Source organism: Anastrepha ludens, chromosome 4 (genome assembly GCF_028408465.1).
Source record: "Anastrepha ludens isolate Willacy chromosome 4, idAnaLude1.1, whole genome shotgun sequence".
In the NCBI taxonomy this organism is placed as follows: domain Eukaryota; kingdom Metazoa; phylum Arthropoda; class Insecta; order Diptera; family Tephritidae; genus Anastrepha; species Anastrepha ludens.
Genome location: NC_071500.1, coordinates 67,811,209 through 67,834,494, shown reverse-complemented (window position 1 = coordinate 67,834,494; position 23,286 = coordinate 67,811,209). Strand labels below are relative to the sequence as shown.

At 36.7% G+C, this 23,286-nt stretch overlaps 1 protein-coding gene across 1 annotated transcript in view; it reads left to right on the top strand.

The window, feature by feature from the left end:
• Nucleotides 1-12,501, top strand: part of LOC128859674 (uncharacterized) — a 79,712-nt gene extending 67,211 nt beyond the window's left edge. Inside the window, exons 5-6 of the mRNA XM_054096673.1 lie at nt 4,591-4,770; nt 9,986-12,501. Coding sequence (XP_053952648.1) covers nt 4,591-4,770; nt 9,986-10,008 — 203 coding nt within the window. The 3' untranslated portion in view covers nt 10,009-12,501. The remainder of the gene's footprint in view (nt 1-4,590; nt 4,771-9,985) is intronic.
• The last annotated feature ends 10,785 nt before the right edge of the window (nt 12,502-23,286 follow it).

Sequence of the window (23,286 nt, the reverse complement as noted above, 5' to 3'; positions counted from 1 at the left end):
AAATTTATTTAAAGATACTTTCGCCCCTGTTTAGGGAATTTCGGTGATACATTTCTTTCGAACGCTGCGGCAACTCTTGCCTTCCTACATGAATATATAATATATATACTTAAATGTAGGTCTGCGTGGTCAAAGAATACATAATAAATAGACAATAAAGCGTATCCTCAACACTTATACATTTTGCATCATACCCTCGTACTCGGATTTTATTGCTTAAGCAAACATACTAATGCATACATACATACTATACATTGTTGTATTCATTTTCGTACTGAATATACGCATCTTTGCATACACACACATATGTACGCAGCGCCGTAAGGAAGCCTTCCATTTCGCAGATAAATTGTTTGCGAGCGTAACATTGTACGGGAAAATTTACGACCTTAGACCAAACCTGGCTACCGCAAATAGCTAACGGGTTTTTATTACCTCATACTTTTCTTGCTATAATAGTTTTTGTTTTATGTGATATTGTGCCTTCTGGTCAACTAAATAGTATCAAATGGTGCTTAATTGAGGAGTTTTTATCTATTCGATGGGGAAAGGACTAACCGTTGCCAACAAGTTGTACAGGATCCGGCACTCGAAGAGTAACCAACTTCAGACCGCTCACACAGCAGATGCTCAGGCATCAGCTGTATGTTAGTTGGCTGAATAAGAGTCCAGAGTATTGTTTACAAACGCGCGAAAGCATTTGGATTTTAAACATAATAGAGTGATTGCATTATATTTGGCTGGAAAATCACAACTAGCGATTGTTCGTGAGCTCGAGCAGGTTTTATTTATCGCACCATTACTCGTTCCAAAGATACTCATAGCATCGCGAAACGCCATGGAGGTGGTCATCAAAAGACTGCAACGTCAGCGACTTGAGCGAAATCCCCGACGAAGTGCCAATCAAATGGCGAAAGAACTGATCGTAGCATCCGCCGTATACTGAAAAATGATTTCAAAGTCAAGCTTTACAAGGTCCAAAAGGCGCATGATCTCACACCAAAGCAGCAACAAGTCAGACTTGAGAGAGCGAAGGAGTTGCTTCGCTTGGCGGAAAGCGGTCAGTTTCCGAACATTATGTTTTCTGATGAGAAAATTTTTCAAATTGAGTAATTCGTAAACTCCCAAAGCGATAGGATTTCATTGACCCATCGTTAATACGAGAATTTGAGTCATCGATTAGAACCAGGAAACAGCACCCGCCGCAGGTAATGGCCGCTGCAACCGCAGATGGACGCTCTTCAATCGATTTCATTGAACCTTGCGTCAAAGAAAACGCGAAATATTATCGGGAAAGTATTCTGGAGGTTACTTTAAAGCCGTAGGCAGACAATCATTTCGGTGGCAGACATGAACGTTTCAACAGGACTTGGCACCGTCTCACAAAGTTCAGGTGAACCAAGAATGACTAAAAAACAACGTTCCGAACTTCATAACGTCCACACAATGGCTCTCAAATTCACCAGACGGGAGTCCGATGGATTATTATTTTTAAGCCATTTTAGATAACAAGGTCTGAACTAAAAGATTTACCAGTCTCGAGGCGCTGAAAAAAGCCTTTATCCGTGAGTGGGCTAAAATACATACCTGCAAGTCGCATTCGGGCAGCTTGTGATTCGTTTCTGGATTCAAGGCAAAAGGTGATCATATCGAGCAAAAGTAAATTGATTCCTAATTTTGTATTATTTTTGACATCGAATTGAATAAAAGTAGTTTTTGTAACCAATTTTATGGCCTTTTAAGTGGTTGCACTTCGAGTGCCGGACCCTGTATTCTAGAGGATAATAATACTTTTGGTTTTTGGAGTTGCAAATGTGTTTTCAAACAGATAGTTGCGGCTAATACTGAAAATACTAAAATAGGTGCTATTTGCTCTATATTTCTAAGAGTTAGCTCCACTAATTACCATAGGAGAGGTGCCAGACTCGATGCCCATTGTGGTTTTGAATCACAAAAATGCAAATGTTTTCTGACTAGCAGTGGCAACCGTTAGGTTAGGTATATCTGGCTGATCTGAATAGATCTCCTATAGACCACAAGGGTCCGCAGAGTTACTATCGTTGTTGGACAAGGCCATCTATCCTTGAGAGAGATTCGCAATTTCGACGACTCAACTTCCCCTACATTGTTTGTGAGCAAATCGGTGCACATATGTAGGTATGTACTGTCATGTGCTCGCACAAGAAAAATTAAATTTCTTTCATAAAACATCTTGTTATTTAGGTCATTTCTGATTAAAAAAAAAAAGAAAATAAATAATTGGCACTTACGCCCTTTTTGTGGGTTTGCCGAGCACCTCCTCTTTTTTGTGGTGTCCGTATTGACTTTGTTCTACAAATATACCATATTTCTGATTCATTTGGTTATATGATTGTCAAGACCTTCCAAGATTTCCATTTTCGAAATATTCAGTTTTAAAGACTATTTCAAAAAGTACAGGGTGTTCGAGTGCTCGGTGGCAGAATTAGATTTCAATTTAAAGTTCAGGAGAGAACCGCGTTAGCTTCATTATTCGTGCAGCTTATTTACTAACGATGTCGCAGTGCGCGGGTCAACGATCACAATCGAAGCGTATTTTATGTCGAATGATTCGTGTGAAACTGCTCGTCGTTGATTTTGTTCACGTTGCAGTATTCGACGTTTACGTGATGCCCTAAGTAAAGATTTGATTCTTTCATAGGATTCGAAGATTCTGGGCAACAAGTTCGGTGGCAAACAGTCCACAGACTAGGCCCAGCCGGATGTCGGAACACTCGTCGCTAGAAGCGCAAGAGAGAGGCTGCCCCAAAAACTATTGCGTATGAAACATTGAGGAAGGTTCCTATACTTCTCCCCTTCAAAATTCAAATCGTGAAGGGCTTGAGATAATGATTATAATTTGCGTAAAAATAAATTTCTGTGAGGAAATGTTGGAGCGATTTCGTACGATAAACACTATTTGTTGGAGTTTTTGGAGCGATTAAACCCACAGGTCGCGCCACAAGGCCAGAAATTCCATGGCGATACTGCGTGATTTCTTTCCTAACAAACTGATAAGCCGTTTCGGTGACATATCTTGGCCACACAGGTCGTTCGACCTTACCTTCCTGGATTTTTTGCTGGGGGGTTTCTCGCGAGGTTAATGGCATCCCGACATCATTTCTCTAGCAGGTGGCATAAAGTACGGAGGTCTTATTCCAAGAGTGTATACGACGTAACGATCTTCAGTTAGAAGGAATAGTTTTTAAAAAATAAAATCAGGCCTTATCTTCTTTGTAGAAGGTATTAAAATAAACTTTTTTCAATAATAATTCTTTTTTTATTTAGATTTTTGGTCAAAATTCTGCCAGCTGACACCCTGTGTATTATTTCTTATTTGTCATTTTATTTAAATGTTAGTTTAATGTCCAAGTGTTCGGTTTAAGTTTAAGTGTGTTGCAATTAATAAAAATCATTCATTAAATTTAAAGCAAGACCTGACATTAAAAATGGATTTGCGATTTTTCACCAAGAGTTTCAAAACTCACAAAAAATTTTGTATGGAAACTATTCTGCAAAATTAAACGGAAATTACTTAAATCATAATGTCCTTACGACTTTTGCGATAACTTTGTATATCAAAACTCGCCATGTTCAAAAAAGCCCGCCAGCCTTTCTTCACTTATCTTTTCAAAGCACAAGAGACATTTCTCTTTCTATGCCTCCTCCAGCAGGTAACACATCGAATGCTCTTTGGGGTGGGGGAATTGTACCTATTCATATGAAGGTCATTGCTGGAGCCGCATGACCTTTATTTTATGCCCCACGTCCTTCTCGTCGGCGTCGCCCTCGCCCATTTCGCAAAGGTCCATAAATCTTCCAAAAAATTGTTTCCTCGAACAGTCCAAAGGCCGCTTCTTCGGATATTGTCATCATCCAAGCTTCTGCGCCATGCATTAAGACGGGTGTAATGAGGGATTTTTAAAGTCAGGTTTTGCTTTACGACAAAGGACTTTACTAATCAATTAGTCCAAATTAAAATTTGCTAGCAAGAGAGCTCATTTCCCACTTCGAAATCTTTGGTGTTAACAGAGACGTGGCTATGAAAAGGTTATTATGCTGACTGCTAGTACTTTGTTTTATACTCGTTCACCATCAGACCCATTTGCTTGTTTGACTGTCATGAAATAATAAAAGCGCTGCCAGTGGTGCCGGTTTTCTGACCGCCAGAATGAATGTGTGTTGCCTCCGCATTTAATTTATTTTTTTTGCACGAGTGCATAAAGTCGTGCCAAACGCAAAAATTATTCGTCATTTCTCAACATAAGCACGTACACACACACACAGAAAGCTTTGCTGTTACATATATGTGCCACTTGTATTCGATTAATGCCACAAAATCCTTCATTAAATATTAATCTAGATGGCGTAGTTTATCTTTTGCCACTGCTTGGTTTATCTTTACAACAGCATTCATTTAAATTAATGGCCTTAATTATTCCAATTAATCTATTCTTGTACTCCTTACTTACAAAGTATATTACTAAAAGTTTTCCTGCCTAATTCCCTTATCCTTGTTCTTCTTTTTCTTCTTACGAACATATGCTTAAAATTAATCTGGTATTCGTGCAGCCTGTCGATATGAGAAGGGTTCCTGGTCTGAGTGTGCTACCGGTCAAATGACACGCGCTGACAAATTAAAGGTGACTAGCGATCCATCGTGCGAAGCAACACGTGTCATCAAGAAAAATTGCAAACCTGGCAAATCCAAGGATAAGAGCGCCAAAGAGCAACGCAAGAATAAGGAAAAAGGTGAGTGTGTGTCAATATGATAGATGAATTATACCATAGTGAAGTAATAAGAGCAGTACGAAAGATGTGATATTGTCTTTTTGAAGATTTTCTGAAAGGAGTGTCGGGCAGAAATATGGAAAATTTTTCCGCTTTTTGACTATGTGGCAAATTCTTAAATTTTTTGCAATACATATAACATTTGAACTATTGATTTATTTATTTTTCCATTTACGACAAATTACGGCATTTAGTATTTTCATTGCACAAATTTCAATGCAAATTAAAAATTTGAAATTTATTTTAGACTTAAACCATTGAGTAAGTAATAAGTAAATAATAAGTTACTTACTCAATGCTTTAGCATAATGGCCGCCGTAGTCAAATGAGTTGGTGCGTGACTACCATTGAGAGGTGCGAACTTTCGAATCTCCGTGCATGAAACGCCAAATAATAGAAAGAGTTTTTTTTTCTAATTGCGGTCGCCTCTCGGTAGGCAATGGCGAGCCTCGGAGTGTACTACTTTTCGAAATTTTACAGGTATCTGTCCCCTTAACTTCTAACCTTCGTAATTTATATGCGAATTGAAGTGGTAAAATAGTTCATGCAGTTTGTGAAATTATTTCAATTTTGCGTGTTCCAGAACGTCTTCGGAATACTTTTTGTTAAGGAATATCGGGTCAGTGGTCATTGAGGACATTTTAACAATGGTTTAAGACTGGTTATTATATAGAAATTGTAAAAGTAAGCAATAATCAACTGCATAATGTTTATAAAGTGCAATCGAGGTAACATAGCTAATTTGTCCTGCCATAAGATTCTGTTATAAGTTAAGCCCGTTATACATATGATATTATAATACTATCTAATGAAGTTACTTTTATTTAGTATAAATATAAATATATAATTTATAAAAAAGCAATTTAATATTCATTCGAAATGGTCACTTGGTTTTACACAAGCCTTCAAACGATTAGGCCATTCACCTATTGCAGGACGCACGGTTTCCATGGGTATTAGCGTCGCTGCTCGAACCAAAGATTGATTGAAACTCTAGCAATTTCTGTAAGGTCTTCGACAGGCCATGTTCCCCAATTCTGACCACAAACGGTCAATCTTCTGCGGCTATGAACCCAGAAATGTTGAATATTGTTTTTTAGCCACTGATGGGTGGTTTTTGCTTATGGGCTGGAGCGAAATTTTGCTGAAAGATCTAACGCTCTCCATTGAAGTGCTTCACCACGCCTTCTAAGACAAACCACTGGTACAATTTTCCCCGGCCGTAATCCATTTTTCGCAGAAATGAAAAGATGTAACGCCTTTACAAGACACTCCCCTCCAAACCATTACGGAGTCTGGATGGTGGCCACGCTAAATCCTTGGAAGAACAATTTTTGCGTCTTTAGAAGTTTAGCATAGATGTTTTTGTTTTACTTATTAAAAACTTCTTCAAAAGTGAAAATTTTCTCATCTGTGAAAAGAATATTTTCATAGCCGTTGACCGTGTGCCACTGCAGAAGGTGCTTGCATCTGTCGAGTATAATTTTTTTCAAGCGCGTTGCTAAAAGCTGGCCAGTTGAGCGATAGAAGGCTTTCATGTGGAGATTATCTCTAATTAGTCTTGACAGGGATCTGGTCGATACATTAATTTCCCTGGACATGATTTTCTGCTTTCTAAGGGGATTTCTGCGAATTCTTTCTCGAACGGGTTTTATGGCTGCACTGGTTCGAACCACGCGAGGACGACTCCTTCTATTTCTGTCTGCCACTTCAAATGATTGATCTTGCGGTAAACAAACATTCTCGAAATATTAAGTTTTTTCAGCAATTCGTAAATCTCGTTCGCACTTTTGGCACACTTATCGAATGCAATCATTGCAATGCGATTTTCCTTGCCTTCCACTCCATTGTTAACAACCGATATTTGCCACGAAAATGAGTATAATTTATGAGTGAAAAATGGATACGAACAAAAGCAAAAATTACGGAACTTTTTTCTGCGAATTTGTTCTTGCCGTATGCATTGTAAAATTTGTCTCATAATGTATGGCAATACTATGTGTGTATGTGTCCGAAAGTATCTACAAAACACCAAATACTGTAAAATTTTGAAGTTATAATGAAAAAAAATTAGTAATTTCGGTGATTTCTTTTAGGTTGTATTTTGAGAAAAACTGTAAACTTCTAAAACCTCATTATATTAATTTTCAATACATCAGACAGTGTCTAGCCAATGCTCCCCATGCGTTCAATCATTTTGTGTTTAACTAAATATTTATTTTGTCTACGCTGCACCCTTATAACTGGTGTACTATAGGATTGGCTTACAAAAGGCGAAAAAACATAGCATAAAACGAATGTCTGCACAACGTCCACAAACCGCAGTATTTCTGTCGTATGCTTATAACAGCTGGGAATATTTTGTCGACCTTTTCTATTTCCACTGTCAGTCTATGTGCATCTTTACTACTCTTTTCCTAATCAGCATGAATTGTTTTTGTGTTTTTACTGCTTCTACTGTCTGCGTGGACAGAACCAATCCTCCTTTCAATCACCTCCCGCAACATAAACTTACCAATTAAATACCCCTTAACTACACGTTGCACTACTGCAAGCGCTGTGGTAAATATATATGAACTATAAGCAAATTCCTAGAATGCAAACTCCGAAAGCATTGAAGTTTTCATTTCTTACTTACTTTAGACGCCAAGGTGCGGTTGGTAGTGTTTGGCCACGCTGTAGATCCTTTACTTGCTATCAGAATTCCTTTATATTCTATAAAGAGAGTTTGTTTGGGGAAAGTATTAGCAAATAAAGTTTAAAAAGGTGTGTTTCGAGTTAAGATAGCGAACGAAACTTTAAATTTGTCTTACACCAAGTCAGTGCCTTCTTTAATGAAGTATTAACAATACAAAAAGTTTACTTGGAAAAAAATAATTTATACATTATTTGTACATTTTGAGAAAATGAAAGTGGAAGTGGAGGCATCTACCGTAAACATACTTTTGACATTTTTGCACATAATTTGATTTTTTCTTTCTTATTGTGGCAAAGACGTACTTGACAAATTTTTCGTTTGTTAGAATATCTTGTATCATATATGATGATGTTGCAGTTCACCTTTGTGGGCCTTCATGTTCTGATGAATTTGTCTGTCTTGCAACTCTGTAATCGGTGCAAAGCTGTTCTGCTAATTGAAACAAGAACTGTTTTCTTTGTGTTTGTGTTCCTGTTACTTATTCGTAAAGGATCCAAGCATTTATAGCAGCCAAATATAAAATATTGAAAAATATTTCGAGGGTCCATCCAGAAGAACTAGATTTTACTGTCAGAAAATTGCCTACCATTTGATCCACCATATCTACTCCAAATTTTGTTTTGTTATAAAATTGAATAGAGTGATGTAACATTTTTTTTATTATTTTTATCAATTTTCACAAATGTATGTCTGGAACTTAAAACAGCTACTCTCTTACTCGGTTAATTTTTATATTCGCTTGGGAAAACGAAAAATACATCATTTTCTGGGTAAATGGTTGTAGTGATCGATATCTCGTAAAGAATTAACAAAATAATTTAAAACTTATGTTTGTTGTCAAGGTGACATTTCACACTAAACACATTCGTTTGCTGTTTTTTCCTGTTCCATTCAGTTGTGAGTTACAGGGTGTTAGCAATGGATGTCAACAAAGCGATAATTCGGTACATTTTACAATTTTTCTGTGATAAATGCGAAAATGCAGGTCAGAGAAATTGTGAATGGTGCTTCTTCTTCTTAATTGGCGCTATAGCCGCTTACGCGATTTTGGCCGAGTTTAACAAAGCGCGCCAGTCGTTTCTTTCTCGTGCTAACCGACGCCAGTTGGGCACACCAAGTGAAGCCAAGTCCTTCTCCACCTGATCTTTCCAACGCAGAGGAAGTCTTCCTCTTCCTCTGCTATCACCAGCTGGTACCGCATCGAATACTTTCAGAGCCGGAGCGTTTGTATCCATTCGGACAACATGACCCAGCCAGCGTAGCCGCTGGATCTTTATTCGCTGCGCCATGTCTATGTCGTCGTAAAGCTCATACAGCTCATCGTTCCATCGTTTGCGATATTCGCCGCTGCCAACGTGCAAAGGTCCAAAAATCTTGCGCAGAATCTTTCTCTCAAAGACTCCAAGCGTCGCTTCATCGTATGTGAATGGTTCTTAGGGTACCGATATTTTAGCAGTGTAATTTTGGTTTCATCGATTCCGTTCAGACATTTTTGATGTTAAAGAAAAAATCGATAATGTCGCCGGCATCTTAGTAGTCGTAGCATCGCCCAGAAGTTAAAGATCGACCATAAAACGGCTTTAAACCATTTACGCAAAAATTTTACACAGAAATAATGGATTTCTTTTTCCCCAAACTAATGTATTCACAAATTTAGGGGACTGAGAATTATTTATATTTTGGCACTACCATATGATTGCGAATTTGAAACTATCGAGAATACTATAGTGAAAGAACGATGTACTATATTTTATGTCCTTAAAGACCCTCGCGTGGAAGACCACAGAACTTTGGAAATATGGTACTAGCACGTTTCTATCATCATTCCATCCACCCATCACATTCAAAAAATTTACAAATATGATTGATTTAATACATATATTACCATACATATCTCCAATACATGGTAGCTACATAGTTTTGAAAATTTGACCATAATGAAAATTCTTAAAACATACTAATAATAAGAGTATAAATAATTTTGGTTCAACAGTAAATGTTGAAATTAGGCCTTTTTATTTTGTTATTTTTTTAATTTTTATTATTGAAGTACATATTTAAAAAAAATTCATAGGCCAATTGATTTGTTTCAATTGAGATGTCGTACTTAGTATTTTGTAAATATAAGGTTTTACTGTTTGCAGTCTTAGAAACCTGCGCAAATCCTTTTGAAGCTTGGAACAATATACATTTTTGTTATTCACATTAAAAAAATGATAACTTTGCAAATTTAAATCGATTTAGTGTTGGAAAAAGTACAAAACTAATAAAATAACACATATCCGTATTTTTCAAATTGTTCAAATGCGAAACTTTAAATATCTCCACATAAAATAAAGTACACTTTCACCACTTTCAAAGGAAACTGCTCAAATATTACGCACAGTAAATGGTTCTGAGCGTTTTCTGGTACTTTACCTAGTATTTTACCTGTTATTAACTTATTTTTCTCATGCCCCACTTCTTCTTTCCTTTCAGGTGTACGCAAAGCACGCGCTTAAGTCCCCAACAACACACTACAAACCCAGCGAACAGTTTCAATTTCAATTCAAGAGATATAAAACTGAATTAACTGAGACAGAATGCAACATAAAACGCATACAAATATCGTCACATACATACAAACATATACGAAACAATACAAAAAGATGAAATTCGCCAAATGGGAAACGATCATTTAATATTTAAAATCAAACCGATATACTAATAACTGACAGACATCTTACAAACACACACACACACACACAACAGTAAAGCAAAAAGTGAAACGAATAAGTAATAGATAAAGACATAAAACAGAAAATAAAATAAAATCAGACTTACAAAGTTACATAAAATTAACCAAGAAATGCATAGCTACAGCAAGAGAAATAATTATAAAAGTGAAAACCCCAAAAACCTTAAAAAAGTACTATTTATAGAGATCTCCAGAATTTGATTACAAAAATAGTAAACACTGAAAAATACGTTTAAAGTAAAAAATACAACAGACTTATATACCATATATACATTAAGAGTTGCTAAAAACAGAAGAGTTGCAATTACATACCAAAACAAAAATACAAAAACTACAAAACCCAGACAAAAAACAAAAAGAATATTAAAATGAAAATAAAAGACAGTAAAATTATACATATACATACATACAGTAAGTAAAGAGGCGACAGTCAAATAAAGGCAGTAAATGTGAACCCAAATAAGGCAGCAAATGCAAGCGAATAAGGGGCATGGAAGCGAGCCATGGAGGATACGCGCCGGTAGTTGCAGACACAGACGAAGATTTTCACAGCGAGCGGTAGAGAGCAAGACAGAGAGAGATAGAGCGCGAGAGAGAGCGAGTAAATTAAAATTTTATTAAAACTAAAAAATAAATGATTCAACAAATTTAAATTAAGAATTACTACTTATATACGATACATTACGAGAAAGTAAAAAAACAAAGACAAAATATTGAATGAAATGAAAAATAAAAAAAAACTTAAAAGTATATTTGTTTTACAAAGAAAGATATTAAGAAGAAAAAAAGCCAAATCGAAAAAATAAAAGCAGATTTAACTTTAAAAGTAAAGAAAAAGCAAAATTGAAGAAATCCCAATACCAAAAAGTTTACAGAAAATAGTTAATAAACAAAATATTTGCATTTCTATGCTGACAGAAAAATTGACATAAACACAAACAAACACACATACAGACGCAGGCTGCTATAACCTTTAATGAAGCTGTACTTCCTCAGAATTAAAGGCAAATGAATAAAACAAACACGCATACATACATATATATATACAAACATACAATACCATCAAACAGTAAGCATATAATTCATTTACAGTTATAATGCGCTTACAGGCATTAATCCAACGGATGTGTCCGAGCAACGCAATAATGCAACCCAGTTACTTCCTTATACCCTTTTGCTGCTACTCAGCCGATAATCTGCTGGAATATTGCAGCAATTATTTGTACAAAACGTGATAACAGGAAGAGTTAAGAGGGAGTAGCGAAAGTCTGAATCTTTTAGTAAAAGATGCTTGTGTATTGCAGAAAGGATGTTACAAATGCGGATAGCATCCATTCATAGGTTGCGATCATGTTGGAGTTGGCCCTTTGTAGCCGTAAGATCTGCATTATCAATTTTGCAATTTTTCATTTTCGTTTCTATGCTTTGTGCGAACCATGAAGAACCGATTTGTTTTTATTTGTGAAGAGCAGTCAATCACTTTTTTTCGGTGTATAAATATTTGGTAAATTGTAATTGTTGCAATTTTCGTCTAGAGCAGAATGCTATCTCCTGATATAAGTAAACACTGTAGCAATTATTGAAGCTCAAATGTATAAAACATAAAAAAATAACAGACTTTTGCACATTTAGCTTGATTGCCTTATTACAGGTAAACAAATAATTTATTTTATAGGCACTTTGTTTTTCAAAAAAAAAATGTATTTATTTTTGTATTGGTAGATTACAAATTTTGAAAATAACAATCAAATTAAATAACCATGTTTCAATTTGACTTTTTTTACTATTATTATTTTATTTAAATGCCCAAATCATTTTACTGCGCCGCCTAAAGACGATTTGTAGGCAGTAATGTAATTTGGTCAGATTTTATTAAAAATGAAATATACGTGAACCCATTATAAAATATATATTTGTAAGCCCAATTATTATTATTAATTTTTGTTTTTAATTTAACAGCACATTGGAAACATTTGCATAATTTGAGTTTTTGAAGCGTAAGGTGCAATTAAGCCTGTGTACATACAAACGCATATTCCAACGAAAAATGCAAGCATTTGATATTCATTTTTTTCTTGTTTCACTTTTTCATATTTCTGCAACGGCATTTAACCATTTCTCAAAATTGCTTTTCCCTACACAAAAGCCAAGCGAAAAATAAAGAGATTCCAGCAAAGCATACAGTTGGCAAGTAAACAACATAAAAAAGAACAAAAAAAAAAACAAAAAACGAAATATATAAAACTACACTTTTAAAGTGCAACTACAATTGTAGCAATTTTTAGAAATTTAAAGGTGAAAATCTGTAAATATTGTAAAGACAAATTGAAAACATACACACGCACATATAAGGAAAATCAGAAGACTAGAAAAATACACAAAGCAAATCAAAACCAAACAAACGAAAACGGATATATAACAATGGTTTTCAAGCTTCAAGTTGTCTTTTGAATTTCAGCATTACACAATTTCTTATGTTTTCTTTCATTCTTCACCTTACACCGGACTACCTTCTAACATTTTATTCACTAATCAAACATCAACAGACATAATAAATTTCTGCACAGTCACAACAGTTGGAATTAATGAGGAAAACTGAAAGAAAAAAATCTAAGTAAACACACACCCACACCTACATACACTGATACAATACACTTACCATAAACAACACAAATATGCCAATGAAATAAAATAAACCCAAAAAAAAGTATTAATTATTACACGCATGCATACACCTATTCATGCATATGTATGCGTAAAGCAGAAGTTTTAAATGAGTGTTTTAATTGTCTGAGCATTATTTTCGATGGGAATTACAAATACAATTACAATATTTATAATACTACATTAACATAAACTGAAAACAATTGGAAAATTGCAATTAATGAGATCAATAAAATAAACAAATGCAAATACATTAAAACAAAAACTGAAACAGAAACAAAAACAAACCCAAAAACATTTAAACGTATATGAAGAATAACTGAGAATATGAAATTTTAAACAACTAAATAAAAGTAAATGATAAAACTTTACGATAAAAACAAAACAAAAAACACAAAACTCTGTATTTCATTTTAAAAACCTATTGCAAGTCAATATGGAAGGGAAAGAAATAACGGATACGGTGGTAAGACAGTGCGCCAAATGGATCTGCAAAAAACCTTCAATTAGTGTTTTGCTGAAGATAGCTGGCGTTGAAATGAATGGAGGCAACAGGGCAAGGGTAAAGCGCAAAAGTTCTTCAAAATGACTGGAAGCATCAAATTCATTATAGACATACAAAGATCTAAAGTAACTTAAAACTCAGTGCATTATTTTATTCAAGAAAATTTTCGAAAATTATGTTTCTGATTACTCAAGATTCTCTCACGCAAAAAACTAATATCTGGTCAGCTAGATGGCGGAAAGAAGCACCAGTTTCCTCAAAGCTCAGATCCACCGCAAAGTCCCTTAGAGATCGTAAAGTCTCGAAAAGACCAATAATACAGACAAAACTCAAATACAGGGTGAACGATATTAAGTGTTACCTATTCAAAACACCATAACTTTTTTGTGTGAAATTAGTTTTCATTGATTTCAAAGACAAAATTGTTCAAAAATGATTACAATTTTAACATATATTCACTTTAGCTCGATATGACCAACTTTTGCCTTGACTATAGCCTTCAAACGGTCAAAAAAATGAGTTGCATGCTGCACGAAGGTGATCCTGAGGTATTTTGGCCCATTCTCGTATAATCGCTTTTTTCAGCGCATCCATACTGGTATATTTTTTAGTCCTCACCTTGCTCGCCAAAATGGACCAGATAGAATAGTCCATCGGATTTGCGTCTGGCGAATTCGAAAGCCATTGAGTGGACCAAATGAAGTGTGGAACATGATTTTTTAACCATTCTTGGTTCACACGAGCTTTATGAGATGGTGCCGAGTCTTGTTGGAACGTCCATGGTCTACGACCGAAATGTTTGCATGCCCACGGCTCTAAAGCAGCTTCTAAAACATTTTCCCGATAATAAGTCGCATTCACTTTGACACCAGGCTCGATAAAAACGATTGGAGAGCGTCCATCAGCGGTCACTGCGGCCCAAACCATTACTTGCGATGGGAAATTGCTTCGAGTGTCCATAAGTAGGCTCAAATTCTCGAATGAGCGTTCGGTCAAGTAAACACGATCGTTTTGAATGTTAGGAAATGCTACCAATATCATTGTAATGGTTTATAGTGCGATACACAAACATTTTATTCTCTTTGAGGTAACTGAGCTCACGAACAATGGCTGGTTGTGATTTTCCAGCCAAATATAACGTAATCCCACTATTACGTTTGAATTCCATCACAGAAAAAAAAAATTCAAAAAACTAAGACGCAAATGCTTTTGATGGGTTATAAACAACATATTGATCTGTCATTAGAACAATTTTGACGTTGATGTCATGAGTTGTTTTATAGATACAGTGTGAAGTTGGTAACACTTCATATCGTTCACCCTGTAGTTTCCCATAAATCCAATTTAGAGTCAAATTTAGGTGTATAAAAATAGTTTGCAGATACAATAATTAAAGTGACTATAACAAATACGATCTTACTTTTAAAAACCCAGCTGAAGTTTAGAAAAGAGTACTTTAAGGCAACCAGATGCGAATCGGCTTAAAACTGTCGTAGAGCGTATTCAGTGATGTTATTCGTCGGACACTAAAAGATATGCAAGCCTTTTCAACCGACGTCCTCCGTGGGGTATAACCAAGACTTGTGCAACTATAAAAAAACCTGCACAACCTGTCAAACAACAGTGCACCACTTGCATAGTTCCACAAAAGCGATGAATATATAAGACCATCCGAATACGAGTATATACGAAGGCGTGAAGAAATTAGAGCAGACGAGATGTGTAGTTCGATCATTCACTGGCGAGACCGGTGAAGCAGTTCACTGAGAGGTAGATGAACGCATGAGTTAATACCCACACTTACCACGTAGCTAGAAAGGAACTATGGGGAAACAAAATACCACCTAACTCAATTTCATTCAGGGCACAAGGTATCTAAAAAATAGCTCCATAGATATAGTCATGGCAGTTCATCAAACTGCCCAATCTGCTCGAAGAAGGAAAAAGATGTTGATGACGTCTTATTCCAATGCCAACACTATGCGCCCGTTGCAAGATTTCGTATTGCTATGTTCCCGAAACTTCTGCAGCAAATATGGTTTATTTTATGCTAAAATCGGCTGGTAACTGGAAGTGAATCTATGCGCATATAAAACATATTCATAGTTTCGTAAACGTCAACAATAATTAGGATCCTATGAGCTAGCCAGCCCAGTGAGATAATTCATTTTGCTCTCGAGCAAACAAATCATGCATCACTGCAACCCTTACAGGACATTGAAAGGTAGGGGATCATGCAGCCAGACTCAACCTTCCTTTCAATTCCATCTGCAGAAGCTGTCAAGCGGAAGGGGTGAAGGAAAGTCTTTTCTACTACTTATGTGAGTGTCCAGGACACGACTTCGCTCTTTCGGTAAGCCTTTCTACAGCAAATTAATTAAATCTCAGACATCGAGATAAAGAATTTGCTGCTATACTTGGACCTCACAAAATGGATCTGACCTAGAAGCAAAACAAAACAAAACAAAAAAAAACAAGACATCATCACACGAGAACAGAGCTGGTACAACGGTGCTGGTCGCATTATTTCACTAGAAAGACTCAACCAATCTTACAGAGCTGTCTGGCGTGGGGTTGGGATCAATAATACGTTTCATAAGAGCCACAAAATGGTTCCACGAAGGAAGGTAAATGAGGTTCTCGTGTGGCACAGTGGTATCACAACGGACCTGAAAGGTCTAAGCGAGTTGGTCGTGCAGACCGACTACCACCATTACCTAACCTAACCTAAGACTCAACCACTTCAACAACAACAACAATTCATTTTTGGCAGCTCCCCAGACAGAATGATAGATTGTGGAGAGTGGTTTAGTACGTAGGCGTAGCTGGGAGACTACGAGTCTCACGTACTGCCATGTCGGTGTAGCAGTACTCATGAGATTTACCTCTTCATGGGCGTCATCCTGGGAAAAAGAGAAAAACACTAATGATGAAGTTGGAGTTCTTGAAACTTATGAATAAGTGAAATTGAGGTTTGCACTTCGACTTCATGATCCTTTGAGCCTCTACTCATCACAATACCTCACCACAGGTACACAGTTCACTAAATAAAATTTACATGGAGTTGGAATAAGCTGAGCGTATATGCCTTGAAATTTAAAAATAATATAGCCTTATTAATAAAATACAACTGTTTTTTTGATTTGCTGCTATCAAAAGAAGTGGACCAAAAGCAATATACATATATCAAAGCCACTGTACCCACTATACTGAGCTCTCTGCGATTTTTTCTTCTCCCAAAAACTTCCGCTTGGAAAATACTGCTGTGGTCTGGCAGCTTGGTAGTCTGCCTTATCTCTAGTTTTGAGCAGTAAATACCCGCTCCCACTCCGTCCAAAGTTTTAGAGCCGTCTGTATAGATGTGAAAAGTTCTACGGCCAAGCTTCATGCCTTTGTGCCATCCCTCCTCTTCAATTGTAGTGCGAAGCCTTCTTTCCCAACTAAAGTACTTAGTCATGTAGTCTGTGCAACCTGAGGTCCACTTTCCTATTGAGCTGTGACTGAAGGTTCTGCATGTTAATACTCCAGCAGCCACCAACCTCCTCGCGGATTTCGCTGCCAGGGTTTCCGCCGTAAGGTCAACAGGTGGCATGCTGAGAATCATTTCCAGCGCCGCCGTTGGAGTGGTTTGTATCGCTCCTGTTATGCACATAGCAGCGAGTCGTTGAATCCTTTCCAGTGTCATTAAGTATGTCAATTTTCTTTTCGCATTCCACCATACTAAGGGCCCATACAGCAATATCGGTCTACCTACTGCCGTGTAGCACCAATGCATCAGAGAGGGTGATAGACCCCAAGTAATGCGCAGCATTATTTGACATGCGTACAACGCGTTACTGGCTTTTTTCACCCTTTTCTCAACATTACGCTTCCTTAGCAATTTACTGTGTAGTAGTTCGTTGTTGCCTAGCTTCGGGAGGTTCCACGTCGGGACCTTGTACTTCCTGGTAAAAAGTGCCATGTCCGTTTTTCCGACGTTTATCCCTAGCCCTGCGCGGGATGCCCATTGGTGTACCGTTTTAAGTGTGTTATTCATCATATTACTGATGGTGTCCAGGTACTTTCCCGTAACTACTATAGCTATGTCATCTGCATATGACACTAGTTTTGGTGCCCCTCCGTCAAATTTCTTGAGCAGTTCGTTAGCTACAAGTAACCATAATAGCGCCGATAGTACCCCACCCTGCGGAGTGCCTCTGCAAGCATATTTGGTGACGCTCGTATCGTTCTATTCCGCTCTTATCTTCCTGCTAGCTAATAGCTGCCTTATCCATGACAAACCGCGGGTTGCACACTAAGTGACTCCGTGCTATTTGAAATAACATCTTTCGTCACGTTGTTAAAGGCCCCTGATATATCTAGAAATACTCCAAGAGCGTACTCCTTATATTCTAACGCCTTTTCTATGTTTAGTACAAGTGAGTGAAGCGCAGTTTCAGTAGATCTGCCTTTGGTGTAGGCGTGCTGCGCCTTGGATAATACGTCCGGCGCAATTGTATCTCTAATGCATGTGTCTAGAATCTTCTCTAACGTTTTCAGGAGAAATGGGGTTAGACTAATGGGCCTGTATTCCTTCGAGTAGAGAGGGTTTCTTTTTCCAGCTTTTGGAATAAACACAACTCTGGCTTCTCTCCACAATACAGGAACATAGCTGAACCTCAAGCATCCCCTGAATATCGTTCTTAACCATGGTAACTCATAAAGTATCGATCAAACAAACTAAAGCGTATGCTTGTTGTCGTAGGCATTTCACACTATAAAATTCTTTTCCTGTTTTTTTGTTTTTTGTTCCACTCAGTTGTGAGTTAAAAATGGAAGTCAACAAAGAAAAAATTCGGTACATTTTACAGTGTTTCGTTGATAAAGGCGAAAATGTAAGTCAAACCGCTGAAATTGTGAATGATATTTATGGGGCGGATGTTTTAATAGCTAATAGCGTGCCATTTTGGTTTCCTCGATTCCGTTCAGGCATTTTTGATGTTTAAGAAAATGTCGATAATGTTGAAATCGTCGATATAATCGCTCAGGAGCTAAAGATCGAACATAAAACAGTTTTAAACTATTTGCGCAAAAATTTTAAGCAAAAAATAATGGATCTTTTCTTCAAACGCATATATAGAGGTTTTTTAGCTGCATGAAAACTTTCGATATCGATAACTATGGTTTGACCGCTAAGAAAGGTAAACTGTGTTTTTATTCATTAAGATTCGGTAAGTCTTTATAAAAATCAATCTTGAAGCCACCATTGACTGTGGCCAAAATACGACTAATCGAAAGGAGCGTGTCACTCGCAGCTGCGACGGATATCATATTCAAGAAATTAATGCCATGAAATTATCTACCAGATTAGGATAAAAAAACATCATTCCCACAATATTTCTGTTTTGTATTATCATTTGAAGAGCTTGAGCTTAAAACAAATCGGTAGATAATTGGGAAAAATCCGAAATATTTACGCACTTAAAACATTTGCATATAAGAGACCCAACAAATATTCGCAAATATATGCATAAAATAACGATTAGTATATTTACACAATCATAGACTTAACAATGATTTCTTCCTGCAGTACGGGAGGTAGCGAGCACTGCCGTTTCATTGCTAAAATCAGATGTGAATTGTCAGATCACAATTTTAGGTATGAACGATAAGTGAATGCGGAATGTGTTGGCAAATACGAGATAGTAAAATAGAAAAAGATGAGAGCTCTTTCTTGATCTCGTTTTGTGAATACAAATTAAAAAATACCGCTAGCTAATATACGGAAAACAATCTTGACACAAACTCAGCAAAACATAGAAAGAATAATAATTTGCTAAAGGAATTGCATTGAATTGAAATAAGTTGATTAGAGTTTTATAGTTTATTATTCGTTATGAATCATATACGAAGCGAAGACAACCAACGAAGGAAATGCAGCTCTAAAAACACAAGCAACTTAAAAAAAACTGTTGCTTCAAGCTTAAATGTCAGTGAATAAAAAATTTAAAAGAATTTATAATGGAAAAAGTAGTTTAAAATACAACGAAGAAATAATAAAAAATAAAATTTCGTATTTTATCGCATTGAGTAGTAAAAAAGCTCATTGAAATCACCTCCGAATTCAGCACTTCCAAAAAGAAGAAGAAAAATCGCCTGTGAATTTATAGCACACATTTCAGAAGCAATTCACCCCTGACTAGTATTGCTTAGAATCGTGCCCGAGTGCCCTAGGACGCGCCTTCGTTAAGTTCATTAACAAAGTGAAGTGCAGAGGAAGTACTGGTACTGAACAAAGAATCAACGATTTCACCTGTCATTCAGTGCTGGTGCGTAGTGCATTACTGATGATGAATACAACCATGACTAAGTTCTGTCGTGCGGACTGAACCCTTCAGGGCCCAACCCTTAAAACTACACTCAGTCTGAAGACCAATCAACTGAAGAATAACCACTTGACTTCGTTTCTAATTGATAATGACTAACATTTGGTAATATAAAAGTCTTCGCCGAACTTGGCAAAACCGAAAGGGAATCAGGTAATGTTTGTCATTGATTAGATAATTTTAACAATAAACCGACCACAGGCATACACGTTAGACGAATAATGAAGGTTGTACTGGCTTCGCTGCCGTAGCCGAATGGGTTGGTGCGTGACTACCATTCGGAATTCACAGAGATAACGTCGGTGGAATATCTGCGAAACACCAAAATTAAGAAAGACATTTTTCTAATAGCGGTCGCCCCTGTATTTCTGCCATTAAAAAGCTCTTCATAAAAATATCTGCCGTTCGGAGTCGGCTTGAAATTGTAGGCCCCTCCATTCGTGGAACAACATCAAGGCGCACAGCACAAATACGAGGTGGAGCTCGGGTTATTTTTTTAGAAAGTAACGTACAATGCTTGCTCACCGACGAGTTCCGTGAAGGTCGTACAAAATCAATTGGTGTACCAGAAAATATCGATGCTGTGTACAAGATTAACATGTGGCATACTGTAAAAAAGACGTGCTCGAATTGGATCCCACACCATTTAAAAAAGTTCTGGAAACGTGACTGCTGGACAAAGGGCTTGTTCGAGTCACGTAATAAAAGCGGCAACACTGCTGCACTGATTACAATTTGCAACACTGTTGCAATTGCTCAACTGATACTTTTCTGATGTTCGGCAAACAAAAAATTTTTGATGCCGATTTATTTGTATTCGCGCGCAACATTTGCCGAATTTTTGACACTTCGAACGTGATGATTTTGATAATGTTGCCAGAATTTTACATCGAACGTGATACTTTCACAAATCAACAACAGTCAACAAGTGTTATCGATGCGATCTCACTTTTCAGCTAGCATTGGTCATATTTACACGCATTCGACGCGTCTCTCCAGTTACTGTGTTTTGGAATGTCTCGGTAAGTTTTTTTCATCATTTGTTTTGCGATACATTCGATCAGTTGTTATAGCAAATTGCAAATGTCAATATATACAAATTATTAATTGTCCTATTAGCTTTGAATTTACACATTCACTTGGGCATGAACGCTCGATGTGTTTATGACTACGCGGCCATTTATAAAAAAAAACGATTTGGGGAGTTATAAGACACCGTTTTTTTCGACGTTTTAACGCATCTTTCATAAGTACCTCGCAATATTCATGCATTATTTGTATATATATCATCTGCAAAGGTGCAATGCCGAAAAAGTTAAGCAGAAACAACTCCATTCATTGCAATGTATGCGATCGAGCTGTGCACCTAAAGTGTGCCAATTTACGAACTGGTTATTATACATGTTCTCACTGCGAATCATCAGATTGATGTCATTGCATTTTTTATACACTTTTTTATAACAATTGTCTTTTCTTTTTTATTTTTCATCTTAATAAAGAACTAACAACTAAAATAAGTAATTTTTATTGATTTAAACCATGGTGTCTCACAACTCCCCACATTTTTGTATTATATTTTATATGATTATATACAATTTTAATTTTAAGGAAAATTGTAGTTTTGTTAAATAGGCCATACCAATAGCTTCCAGTATTCATTGACTAAAGATTCCATCGTTGACATATGCAGAATATTAAGATTTTGAGTAATACGGGTCCAAAAACAAAACCCGTCTCAAAACTCCCCATTCTCCCTTACTCAATAGCAAAAGTACAAACAGACAAATCACGAATAAGCATTTAACGCGATTACTAAGAATCAGTTGTTTCGTTTGAAAGCAGCATTTGATGTAACTCGACTCAACAAGTTGAATTAGGATATTTTTCCCCCGAAAAGGACATCGCTACTTGCGTTACCACTTCAATGTTTTTACTACTTAACAAAGTTGTTAATTGTTATGCTATATTCCAACGGCCGCCGTAGGCGTGACTATTATTTGGAAGTATACGGATTCGAAATGCCGGCCCCGAAACATCAATTAATAGAAAAGATTTCATAAAAAAACCATCTACCGTTCCTAGACGGCGGTCCCCTGTATTTGTGGGAAACATCAAGATTCACACCACAAATAGCAGGAAGAGCTCGGCTAAAAACTCAGAAAAGGGTGTGAACGCCAATTATACATATAAATGTATATAGGTATAACTAATTAAGCTTGTTACCATGCCCGCCAAGTCCAAACCGCGCAACAATGCACAATCATTCAGTGAAAATTTAATAAAACAATACCAAAATAATTACAATAAAATGAATGTGTCCATGTAAGCAGAATGTCAGGATGTGCAGTACTATCCTGTGCCAAAGCGCTCAACCGAAACTGGACCGGAAAGTAAGAGGATAAGAAGTGTACTCATATGCACCAGGATATACGTATTCGTATGTATGTTACACACCCTGGCGGAAAAACATACACGCAATCGACCTATTTAAGTGAGGCCAAAAAAGACAGACTAGAGACAGTTTATTTGTTTGTTTGCTATGTAGTCGCCGATTCCAACTAAATTGTGGTGAGTTGTTTATATTTATTTATGTATAGTCCATTTTATTACTTAATCAGAATATGTGCTCACGGTCTAAAAACATTTTTTTTGGAACATGTACAAAGAGATCTGCTGAACTACAAGGTGGAGCCTTGTTGTTTTTGATGGCGCCATTTTTTTAATGAGCTAGTGCGTTGGAAGTTATATCTCTAGCTGGCTTAAAGTGAAAGCTTGGTGACATTCGGTTCACTGGGAGGGTAGTTGTTACGTCTAAAGTTTCAGTATATTTGTGTCATCGGTACAAAACTGAACTTCGAACAAATTTGGCTTTAAAATCGGTAAAACGTTTACCGAAACATTTGAATTGATAAAAAAAAGTTTATGACGATGATTGTCCATCTCGTGCCAAAGTTCATGAGTGGTTTACACATTTCAGAGATGGTTGCGAGGACATAAATCACAATGAACATACAGGTTGCCCAAAATCAGTAATCACCGAAAACTCCATCGAAATTGTTCATAAATTTATCAAACACGAACCGAAATCAACGCTGAAATTCAGGGAATCAGAGTTGAATATCTCCAAACATCGATTTAAGCATTTTAACTGATCATTTGGTCTTTCCAAAGGTATGTGCACATTTCGTTCGTGCAAGTTAACTGAGGACCAAAATTGCTCAGAAGAGACTAAAAAAGACGAAAAAGACGACCTTCCTTTGCAACATTGTAACTGGTGATGAAACGTGGTTTTTCCAACATGAACCAGAAACTAACCGTCAAAGTGCCGAATGGAAGGCCTCAGACGAGCCACAACTCAAAAAATCGCGGTTGGAGAAATGAAAAATCAAGTCGATGCTCATTTGTTTTTACGATTCCAAGGGAATCGTGCAGAAGGACTTCGTGCCAATGAACCAAACCGTCAATGCAATTTTCTGTCTTGGCGTTTTGAAGCGTTTGTTGCATTGCA